The sequence below is a fragment of the Adelges cooleyi genome, unplaced genomic scaffold, assembly GCF_023614345.1.
Source record: "Adelges cooleyi isolate 19-005CV unplaced genomic scaffold, UGA_ACOO_1.1 ACOO_flye_CR_arks_rails_tigmint_CR_PRNA_23, whole genome shotgun sequence".
Lineage (NCBI taxonomy): Eukaryota > Metazoa > Arthropoda > Insecta > Hemiptera > Adelgidae > Adelges > Adelges cooleyi.
The window spans coordinates 12,507,679-12,520,209 of NW_026095893.1; the positions used below are offsets into that span (position 1 = coordinate 12,507,679).

Sequence of the window (12,531 nt, forward strand, 5' to 3'; positions counted from 1 at the left end):
CTGTGTATGTATATTGTTGTAATAGATGCATTTTAAAATTAACTTAAAATTACATAAAATACTAAGTAAAAATCATTCAAAAGCTTAAAATTAATTATGGAAGAATCATTTTCAATTTTTCTTCTGTCCAATAGTGATAATGATATGATGCTTATTGGTTTGAATCAAAGCGTTTTTTTAAACATTTTAAGTTCTATAGTGAACTTTAAAATATTGAAGGTATTAATAGTATTTTAGAATTTGTATCAATTGCACTTATTATCTCCAATTAATTTCTGTTGCAACACATTTCATTAGAAGTGCAATTCAGTATGAATTTATTTCATACTTGTTCATATAAAATATATTATGTTTATTTTACCTAATTATTAATTTACATACTCATACATTTATTAATTTTCATGTTTATGTATGTTTTGTATTTTTTTTTTTTTTATCCTAAAAAATCTATTATTGTCACTTGGTAGTTTAGCGACCAGAATCCAATTAGACTAACTGTTAAACAGACCTGAAACGAATTAGGTATATTTTTGTATTTTGAAAAATGAACTGCTTAAAACTAAAAAAAAATGTAATATTGACAAACTAAAACTAATAATTTTCAATGTTTTTTCCTCTCAAAAAATTTGAGTTGTAAGAACTTCATTTTTAAAACCTAAAATGATTTGCTTGGTTTTAAAATTTGTAAAAAAAGGTTAATGGCAATATCTAAATATTGTGATTTGAATAATAATATGTAGTGAAAAGCATATATATATATATGAGTGTGTGTGTTTTATAAAACATGTAAAACAGTGTAGTGACCTGCGATTTGTTTTGTATACATTTATATTATATATAACATTTTGCCTTTTAAATTTGTTGCAATAATCACTATTATTTTTAATATTTTATTGCCTATGTTTTATCCTAGATATGTACATTATAAAAATATAGGCTTGTGTGCGTTTTTTTTTTTTTTTTTAATTAGATTTAAATTACAAACTAATTTTATTATTATATTCAGCTATAATATATATATAATTAAACACACATAATGGGAGAAAGTGCAAATATTAACATCAATCACTTATGTACTATAGATTGGCCTAAAAGTCTTACTCAGGGTTTTTATTCGACTTGACTTTTTACAGTTACACATGTAAAATAAACGCACTTAAGATGATAACAATTTAATATCTCTGTACACAGTAAATTATTTAATTTAAAAGTAGGAAGCAAAATACTTTTTGATAAAAAAAACTACTATTGAAAATCTCAATACTTGTCTGTATTAAATTGATTTTCATTATGAAATATGTTTTCTTTTTTTTTATTATTGATGTCATCGCTATAAAAGGGCGCTTATTATATAAAAATAAGATTAACTTAGAATTTTTAACCAATTGTACATAATCTTTTTAGGATTTTATATAACTTAGATATTTTAATGTCTATATATTTTATATATACTAATAGTATTTTAATATTAGTAAACGTAAATAAATTATTATTTAAAGAAAAAGAAACCCTTTGCATAGACTTGGTAGACTGATATTAAAGTTTGGATATAAACATCATGGCATTTTTTTTTAAGAACATTTAATTATAAGATGTATATGATTTGATTTCAAAACATGTCTGCAATATGAACAAATAATTATAATATGTTTTTATTTACAGTATTCTGAATATACAATTAGTTTAGGTTAAATTGAATATTTCTTATTTTTGTAAAAGACAAAAATTATTTTATATTTGGTTTAATTTTTAGTACTTAGCCGCTTATGTGTTGAACTAATAGTTTGTTCCATGGACATTAAAAAAACTAAATGAAATTGTTACCACTAAGCATTATACAATTACAATTTCGTCAGAATCCAAGAATCAAATATGTTACAATTTTCTTGGAAGGAACATTGTACATTTAAAAATAAATATATTATTAAGGAAAATAAAAACTGTTTAAAAAAATCTATATGTATATGTTCGATAATTTATTTCTATTTATATTTCAATCAAACTTGTTACATACACCATATTCGTTTGGTCGCACTCTTAAAACTACCGGAACACTTGTACATGGTAATATCGCAATTTCTGTGACTACGGCGGTTATTAAGTCTGGTGTTGTTACGTCATACCTAAGGCAAAGTGGTGTTAAGTAACGGTTGTTCAACCATTGTTCTTTGGGCATCATTTCACTCTCATCACCTACACAATTTAAGTATACATTTATTTTCAAACATAAAAACAAAATTTGAATAAATATTAATTACCGAGTTCATTAAAAACGATCGAATCAGTTTGAACACGATCAGTAAACTTGTAAGTTTCACAACACACCAATACTGGTACGTTAAAATGTTTGGCTATTAAAGCCACCTGAGAACTTCCTGCCCGTCCCATGACATAACCATTGGCTAATAAAGCGTGTGCACCAAGTAACACTTTGGTAGCCCTAGTCATGATGAAACTAGTGGCTGATAAAAGAACGTATGTACATGGTATATTATGACGAACTAGTCGTCGTAACAGCTGTCGGCCTTCGTACCACGGGGCAGAGTCAACCACAATCACAGAAAACTGTTTATTTTTACAATGAGCTTCCGTTAATATCCGTTCAACAAGAGACGAACTGAAATGATTAACATAACTCTTAATTACTATAATTATAGTTTTAAGCAGTTAAAAATTACTTACTATCCATAAGTAAGTATAACATCATCGTTGGCAATTTTATTTTGTGCAGCTATACAAATTGCTTTGCCGGCCATTTTAATTTGTACATAAATAAAACTACTAATAATGTTTTCAATTTTTTCCTTAGCCTGAAAATAAATATAATATTAAATTGACAAATCAAATTTGTAATAAATTCAACTATTTTACATTAGCGTCCGTAATATTGCTAGATAACCGCTTGATGTGCCACATGACATGTTTAAAAGCGTTAGTCATTGATACAGAAAATGGTCGACAAGTCATTAGATGATCGATAGTGGGTCCAAGGTGTTCTTCGAGAGAACGAGAGAACTGCTTGTGTTCAGGTGTCACAAAATCGGATATAGTCTACAAAGAATTGGTAGTTTTAGATAACAATATAAATATTCAAATTTAATAGTTACATACTTGTTGAAGTGCATAAAGAAAAGCTAGGCATCTGGAATTGGAACCCGCTACTATATTGGTTTTTAACTGTATGCCAAGTCTAATGAAAGCTGGATGAACTTTGCCTGAATTTATCCTGTATTCAAACATACATTTCTTAGTCAACAATAATTAAATAGAATAATGATTATAAATTATATTAGTATAAAACATTACATTAGTTTTTTTTCATTAGATAGAGTATCATTATAAAGATGGTTGAACAATTTAACTTTATGTGTGTTTGCTGCCACAGGTTTTTTGGTTACATTAGTAGCTTTACAACTGGCTACATCGATCTAAAAATAAATTGTAATAGAACGATTAAGTTCACTTAGTAATTAAAAAACTGTTATTTTATAGTAATTATTAGTAGTCTATTATACAACACTAAAAAAAAATTATAATAACATATCGGCTAGCTAAAATTATGACTCGAAGGCAAGTAGCAAATAGAGCATAATTTCTGATTTTTTCTTTTATATGATTAGTAGAATGTTTGTAGCTACCAGAATAAAATTATTTTTTTATTATTATAAAACTGTATTAATACCATATGCAATCGCAAATAGGAGGAACGGCTTAAATCCTTGAAAACATATTTAAGTAATTTGTATTATTTAGGTTAGTTTAAAAGAAATAAAAATTGTATGAAGTATTTATGAATTCAATTGTATATGGTGCAAGCCAAAATATCATTAAATGCATCTCAGAATTTTGTTTTTAATTTTTAATATAGATATGTTTTTGGGTTTGTACACAACCAAAATTTGTGACATATTTTAGTGTTATGAAATGAAACGTGTCTGTTTAGCGTGACCGGTCCATGGTTAAATCCCTGGCCTTGAATCTAAGTTTTTTGTATTTTTAAACTATAATGATCAATATTGAATGTGGTTTGCTTAGTCATTAATTACATTACGTTTTTTTTAAGGAAGGTAGCTACATCAAGAAAATAACTAAAAACATATCCACGATTCATGATTCAATTCAATGTTTTTTAGTGTAGCGGAGAAAATGAGTGTTTTTTTTTACCTAACCTAACCTACTGCAAAATTGATTTTAACATACAAATTGTATACCATTTGGCAAATTTTAAGACTAGTCTGATAGTAAACAAACAATTTTATACATATTTTAAGCAAATTATTTATTGAATTGTAATTTATAATTTATATTTTGTTAACTTTACGTTGAAAAGTATTTTCATGCTTTTAAAGAAAAAAAACCTGTTTGGAAATCCTGAAAAAAGGTATTTTTTTAAGTTGCCACAGTTTTAATCTAGGTGTGTGACATGTACATTGTAAAAATAACATAATTTAATTATTAAATTTAAAAAAATATATTTTTAAACATTAACCGAAATGCATATTAAATTAAAATGTTGTACTTCTTGTTATTAATTGTTACTCAATTTTTTAGTATGTTATATTATATTGAAAAAATGACTAAACAATTTTTTAATAATCTCATGTAAGGGCTGAGAAAAAATTGAAAAAGTGTTTCACATTATAAAATGTCAGAAAAATTAAAAGAAAATTATTTTTACATATAAGTTGTTTGCTCCCAATATTAAAATATTAGTATGTCGTAAAAATTTCAAATGGAATTAAAATATTGTTATGCCCTTTGAAACTCAGTGTACTTTTAATATAGAAAAGTCTCACATACTGTTCTTTCGGATTTAAAAACCAAGGGATTCAAAGTCATCTAACTACGTTTTTATATATAATTATATTTTTTACTTTTAAACAGCTTACAATTTTAGAATTAATGATATTTTCTTTATTTTTTATGTTTTTAACATCTGTTGGCTTATTTGATACTTCAACTTTCTGAGGTTGTGGTAACTTCTTAGTTGCCTTTGTGTTATCCTAAAAATAAAAATAAATAATACATATTAATTTAATTATAGTTCTAATTTTTATACGCAAGACAATAATGAAACAAGGTTAAAATAAAACTACAGAATAACTTAATTTGTGATTTTCCGTGAAAAACCCTTTTTTAAACCAGTTAAAATATAGCAGTGTACACGTCTTGGTAAAGCAAATATTATAATGGCAGATTTTTAAATATATTATAATATACTCACAGGTTTTAAAATTTTCGGTGTTTTTGCTGGTTTATTAGAATTAACTAATGGCTCTTTAGCTGCATCTGTAACATTTGATGTATTGGATTTTTGTTTGTTTTCTACTTTTCCATCAGATTTCTGTTTATCAAGTGCTGCTTTCTTCCGTTCCTGTTTGGCTAGTCGCTTAGCTTTGCGCTCGGCTTCGACTTCTTCTCTTGTCTTTTCTTCTACTTGTACCTTTTCCATTGAAATTTAATTTTTATTATTTTTTAACTGAATAAAAAAACTTTATAGAATTCAAATATATATACTACATGAAAAATACAATAGCCACGAATTGCTGCACATCGCATAATTTATGAAGTTTTCAATACTTAACTGTTATCAAAAGTATTTTTTTCTTATCTCGTTATGAATTATCAAACTTAATAGAAATAATTTCAAATCATTAATATTCAAAGAGAATAAAATAATATATTACATAATAAAATCTTATAAACTTATAAAGAAATATATTAATTAATATATAAAATATTTCTTTATAGGTCTATGCATAAAATGTCTATGCTGCCCATGGGGCATGGTTTATAAAATATAATATTATTATATTCTATAAACCATGTATGCTGCCCTAAAAAATACGTCCCATTAGAATGGAAAGCGTAAGGGCTTAAAACTAATATTTATTAAGGCGCATTGAGTAGGCAATTTTTCTCTATAACTTCACTAATCTACAATTTTTAAACATAAATATTACCATAAAAGGATATATTTAAATATTTTTTTTTTTTTTCAATTTTTATAATGTATGTAGGATCTGAATTCTGATTTTGAAAGTTTTTACTTTCAAGTTACAACGTACTGCTCCTATGAATTCTTTATAACATTTTCAAGTCATCGATCATGGCACAGTTAAAAAATTATTTTTAGTTAACTAATTATTTCAATATAACAAAACTGAAATTTAAAAAAATTTTAAAACTGAAATAATTAATGAACAAAAAATAGTTTTAAAATTATGCCACAATCAATACATTGAAAATGATATGAAGAACTCAAATATTTTTTCAAAACTTAAATCGAATGAGTGGTTTTCGATCAAAAAAACGCAGACAGCAGGTGTAGAGGCCCTTAAGTATGGACTACCTATACAATTTATAATTTTCGAATGAAGGATTTGTCGGCTATTTTCAAGAGGTGGATTAAGGTATAGTTGTATTTAATAACAAATTATTGTTGTATAATAATAAATAAATTATTGTAAAACTGTAGCTAATTTATTAAGAGGTCGTTATACTGCTATTTAATAGAGGTAGGTATAGGCAACTTTTCATAAAATCTTAATATACAGGTTAAACTGTGATGAGTATGTGTGACTTTAAATGAAACTATAAAATAGTATGACATTTCTTATGTCTACTGCTCATATTATTTATCAATAATGAACTGAGTAATTTAGTTACGTGCATTTAATAAACTTAATTCAGCTTACTAAACTAAACATGACCCAACTTCAAAAAATATAGATTAGCCATGCCTTATATTCTTATTCACCTTCGGTTAAAAATCAATACATATTTTCTAATAAAAAATGATCTAATTATAATACATTTATTGTTTAATTAAAATCCACATTCAGGTTGATTATAAAAAAAATATATTGTAGTTGAAGATACATTAAGTGAATAAATTAATATCTATATATTATTAAATAATAAGATTAAAAAAGTTTTAACATATACATTACTAAATATGGCATATTTTATATAAATTTTGAGAAATTTGTTTTATTAATCTTATACAGCTGGTCATAAACCTAATAAAATTGATATTGATATTTACTATCTAGATTCATTCTTTTATAATTATTACTTATTAATAAAAAAAATATCAAACCTATAAATCCGATATTTATTAAATATATAAATTCAAAAAATGCATACATTATAGAGTCAATTTAAAAATGAAAGAAATATATTGAAAACACTATCTTATGAGTAATAAAAAAATAGGTAAATAACTTCAATATATTGTAAGAAGAAATGTAGCAAAACTCATGTAAATATTATTTATGTTAATATCATAATATTTTTTTCTCGACACATATTAATTGAAATTAATATAAACTAAATTTTCTTAAATTCTTAGCTACCTTTTTAAACAAGTGTCATAATTTATCATTCAGTCATTAAGGATTACAATTATCTTTTATAGCTAGTTAAATATTATGTACAATTTGTTTTATATTTTCTGAATATCTTTTAAGTACAGATTGACAATTACAAAAAAAATAGTGTCACAATATATTTACATCCAAAAAATACAAACACAATAAAAAATAAACAATATTATAGTTACATTACGTTACTCATATTTCCAATTACTCCTCTGACTGTTTTTTCTACAACTGCAGCAACTAAATTTGGATCGATTTGGCTGCTTACATCTTTATTTTGAGACGGAGAAGATGAATCATTATAGTCATTTTTGCGCCAAACTCCGTAAGACCGATCGTTACTGTACGACTTCCTGTCATAACGATTATCCCTGTAACGATCAGAATAGCTACCACGGTCATAATCATCCCATCCACCATCATCATAATAATGGCCTCGGCTACTATAATGATCACGACTTCCCCTCATTCGGCTATTATAATTACTACCTCCGCCACTGCTACGACCTCCACGGAACCTTTGGTCTTTATCTTTAGGCATGGCAACCGAAACACTAAGTCGAACATCTTTAATAGTGTGATCTTGATCAAGAGCTGTGAGAGCAGCATCAGATTTGGTGAACGACACAAAAGCAATACCTTTGAAAGGACGTGGTACAAAAACTTCTACAATATCTCCAAATTTCTTAAAGTAATCTTCGAGATCTTCTTGTGTAATACTTTCAGTAAGTTGTCCTACAAATATTTTTTTTGGAGCTTCATTTATAAATGCATCCTAAAAAATAAGAAAAAAAACTTTAACTTACATGTTTATATAAAATGTTATCACTTATCATTGCCTGATAAGTAAATGACAACAAATTCAAGTTAAGAAAATTAAGTTTTAATAATATAATGGATCAATCGATCATCATGTTAGCTCGCCTTGAACGCAGCCATCATAAGCTGGTTTCTAGATGAATTCGCTATTCAGGACGGGTCGTCAGTCAGCCGCCAGAGAGGGGGATGGTGGCTCTTTTTTACCAGACGATATATTGTCTGTGACCGAGTGTTGAACCAGTAACAACAATGAGCGCCAAATACACCAATACACCAACCTTACCCACTCAGCCACTTGTCATTCTCAAACAATAGATCAATAAATTCTTTAAATATTCACAACAGCTACATAACTGTATATACATTTTGGAACTGTTTTATCTTTGTAAGTTGTAACTGAAGATTTTATTAAATTAAAAACTTAAAAACATAATATTATGATAACATTAGTTGTAAGTGTTTTGTACAACATACTTCATCAAACAGCTTAAAAAGGTGAAGAGGTATAATTATGAGTTTAATTCAAACTCACAATGATATTATTATACATAATATAATATTTAATTACACAATATTACCTTTATATTAGGAATTTTTATTTCACATCGTCTTCCATTAATGACATGTGAATCCAACATAGACCGCACTTGTGACTCTTGTTCCTTGAAACGTATAAATCCAAATCCTCTTGATCGGCCATCAGCAGTTTTTTTAATCTATCGTTTAACATATTAACTTTAGGAACAATATACTTTAACATAACTATAATTATAAACCTGAAATAAAAGCTTCAAACAATACATTTTTAAGCAAACCAACAAATACTTTGTCGCATTCTTACATTCCCTAAGTACACTTTTTCTTTATTTTTTTGTTAAAAACTAACTTGTGCCATGCGCAGTTCACCGTATTTACTAAAGTAACTTTCTAAGTCCTCATCAGTCGTTTTCCATGGTAAACCGAGTACAAGTAAATCACGATTCTTCCAAGCTGTTGATGTCGCCTCAGACTTCTGTTCCTTGGGTGCTCGCTCAACATCACTTTCAAATTCTTCGTTCAATTTTCTCTTCTGTCCATTATCTGAACACACATATCATTTTTTTTACATCATTTATCTTTATCACTTACATTCCTCAACATGTAAAAATATGATATTTAAATATAGCACCTTAATTTCATAATTATAACAAATAATTTCATACTCATTGAGTCAAATTACATTATATACATATATATATATATATATATATGTATATACACCAGATGATTCTTTTAATGCCCTACACTAGTTTACTCTTAAAATAATAACAATTTTTATTGTTTTTTTTGAAAATATTTGTATTTATGTTATAGTACATTATTAGACAATATTCAAATTTGTACCTTGTTTATTATTTGCTAGAGCTTTATCAACTTTAAAACTCAAATGGTAATATAAATATAATTGATTTTTTAAATTAAGAATAATTCACTGAAAATATTGACTGGTCGATAACCAGTTTTTAATAATTATTTTTAAGTTATTTAGGTTTAAAGTTTAGGACGGGAGGTGGAGTGCGATTAAGAAACGCGCGCATATAAAAATAGCTCTACTCTCCACCCTTCTTCTTGTCCTTAATTTGTAATTTTAAAACTTTTTATTCAAATCTAATTATCGACAAGTCAACATCATCAAAAAATTATTCTTAACTTAAAAAGTTAATAAAATATATACGTTACCATTTAAGTTTCAAAAATTGATAAAGTTCTAGAAAATACTAAAAAATATAAAAATTTGAATAATGTTGTAATACAGCACAAACAAAAATGTTTAGAAATTATTAATTATTTTAAGAGAAAACTGGTGTAGGGTGATAAAAGAATTACCTGGTATAAACTTCTTTAAAAGTATGATTTATATATATATATGAAGAGTACAATTGCCAACGTTCTAAGTGCCAAAGTATAAAAATTGAACTTTATAATTTGATTTCTATATTATTCATTACCGGAAACAACAATTTTGTACATTTTTCAAGAGAGGAATAGTTATTTATAAAAAAAAAATTATATTTAATACTAAAAAATATGTTAAAGTGTTTCCGGTAATGAATATAATACAAATCAAATTATAAAGTTCAATTTTTACACTTTGGCACTTGGAACATTTGACAAATTCACTCTTCATATTTATATAAATACATATCAATCAGTTTGATAAATGACTATCACATTGTTAATTATTAACAAACATAATTTATGACTATCACATTGTTAATTATTAACAAACATAATTTTTATTTAAAATAAATAAAGGATATTTAGTTTTAATTTAGATCTAAACATAAATAGATACTTTTGTGCTTTTTTTTTTGGACTGTAAGCTGTCTAAACCATATATTTTTGGGTACATTCGTTATCTAAATAAGTCACTAATAGTATATATTATTGTCTGTGTTTTAACAATTGATAAAGTAATAAATAATAATTTAATGTTAATAACAACTTTTCTACTTCAAGCTATTGCCAGCCAAATCAAATGAATCTGCTCATACCACTATATTATTATCAATCATGTTTATGAATCTTTGATTGTGATCGCATTTACTATAAATGTAGATTAATAACAAATTTATCTAGTTATATTTTGAATAAATGTGTTGTTTATGGTAGTTCAATTTTTTTGTTTATTCACATACAGCAATCCTGAAATTACGTAAGAAGTAATCACTTAGATAAACCAGTGATTTCTTACAGTAAATTATTAGTATTTCAGTACAAAATTAAATAAGTATACAAACTAAAATTTGATTGGGGGAAAAAAACGTCAACTTGCTAATACGTTAAATTATACAACAAATTTATTTTGGCATAACAAATTATAACTTGGAGAGTTCCTCAAAGAAATTCACACAATTGTAGGATTCTAAATATAAACCAACAATAACTTTTTTTTCATTATTCAAATTTTATAACATTTAAATAACCAGAATGAAAAAAAAAATTGATTACGTTTACATAACATTTCTGTAAGGAAATCTCACCCTGCACTATTAGTATAACACTAGTATTTAACGTTTTTATCAAGTCCTGCACAATTATAGGATAGAGGGTTTTTACCAAATGTACAGTATCAGTTCGCAGATAGCTTTACGTTATTTTAATATGTACAATAATATCGGAAAAATAACATAAATGGTAGCTGTTAACCTTACATCGTTTTACAATAAAAAAATTCCTATTAAACTCCTAGTGATTTTAGTATTTACATCACTTTTTACTGAAAAACACATGCTTCTCGAACTATGCTCGAACATCAGCCTAGCAGGACTATTCTTTAGTTAAGTTAATAGAAAATAATTATCAATACAAAAACCTAATAAAAAAAGTTTGCCACATAAGACTGAAAGCGGCAAGAGGTAGGTCACAGGGTGACCGCCACTGGTATTTTCAAAGACGCAACTACTCGTAGTATAAGTATTTTATTCCTCCTCATGAGTTAGTCTATTCAGGATAAATAAACAAGTCATGAAAACTGGATTAAAATAAATCATACAAACAAAATATACATTTCCTTATCCCAAAAAGAATACACTATACATCACTTAGTAATTTGTTTTCTTATAGAACATTTACCTTTATTAAATGAACAAAAGTACACAATGTCACCCCACCCTTCCTCACTGGGTGGATGTAGTTTGTCATTAGCTAGACGCAATGCTCGTGTCCTGCCATTATCCGGAGCAACATATTTGAGACCACATGCATCTGGATACTGAGCATGCAAGGTAGATAATAATAGAGTACCGTCTTCCTCCAAAGGTAAGTCGACTATTTCTCTGTCGCCATCATTTGTTTCCGACACTTGTACAAACGACATAATTGCAGTTGAGCTTACAATGTTGTAACGAATTTGAAATAACTCAAGAAACAACAATCGTTGTATCCACTAAGAAATTTGAAACTAATTGCTCAACAACAAACTTCGTCAATATTCTTACTGAATAATTTAGATTATGATATAAAAATATATTATGTGAAATATCGAATGAGAATTATTAGTATAGTTAGAATATTGGAAAATCTCAATTATTAATTATCAATATTATTCTACCAGGTTACTACCAAATCAATAGGTAGGTATAAATGACGGTATCAACGGTACCCACACTGCTGCAGCAGCTTGTATATGAAAAACATTGTTACCAACCAAATGAATATTAGCAAAATTATGTAAAATGATAATTTAATTTAATAAAAACAAATAATGGCTAACTAAAGTTAGTTCTTGTTTTAGACCAATTTCTATATTAAATCTCGGTGTTGTATAACAACTCCCTTGCTGCCTGCT

General features: G+C 26.5%; 2 protein-coding genes across 2 annotated transcripts; both read right to left on the reverse strand.

Annotated features, from left to right (window-relative positions):
- Positions 1 to 1,708: 1,708 nt before the first annotated feature.
- LOC126835204 (translation initiation factor eIF-2B subunit delta) lies at positions 1,709 to 5,591 on the reverse strand. The gene is made up of 8 exons (XM_050567599.1): positions 5,225 to 5,591; positions 4,890 to 5,003; positions 3,307 to 3,428; positions 3,112 to 3,226; positions 2,872 to 3,051; positions 2,683 to 2,810; positions 2,259 to 2,617; positions 1,709 to 2,193 (listed from the first exon to the last, which is right to left on the reverse strand). Exons 1-8 carry the CDS (start codon positions 5,450 to 5,452, stop codon positions 1,994 to 1,996), a joined length of 1,446 nt encoding a protein of 481 aa, XP_050423556.1. The 5' UTR covers positions 5,453 to 5,591; the 3' UTR covers positions 1,709 to 1,993.
- A 1,655-nt stretch (positions 5,592 to 7,246) lies between these two features.
- LOC126836050 (TAR DNA-binding protein 43-like) lies at positions 7,247 to 12,279 on the reverse strand. Its single transcript, XM_050569023.1, has 4 exons — positions 11,817 to 12,279; positions 9,088 to 9,281; positions 8,780 to 8,917; positions 7,247 to 8,157 (listed from the first exon to the last, which is right to left on the reverse strand). Exons 1-4 carry the CDS (start codon positions 12,058 to 12,060, stop codon positions 7,561 to 7,563), a joined length of 1,173 nt encoding a protein of 390 aa, XP_050424980.1. The 5' UTR covers positions 12,061 to 12,279; the 3' UTR covers positions 7,247 to 7,560.
- Positions 12,280 to 12,531: the final 252 nt, after the last annotated feature.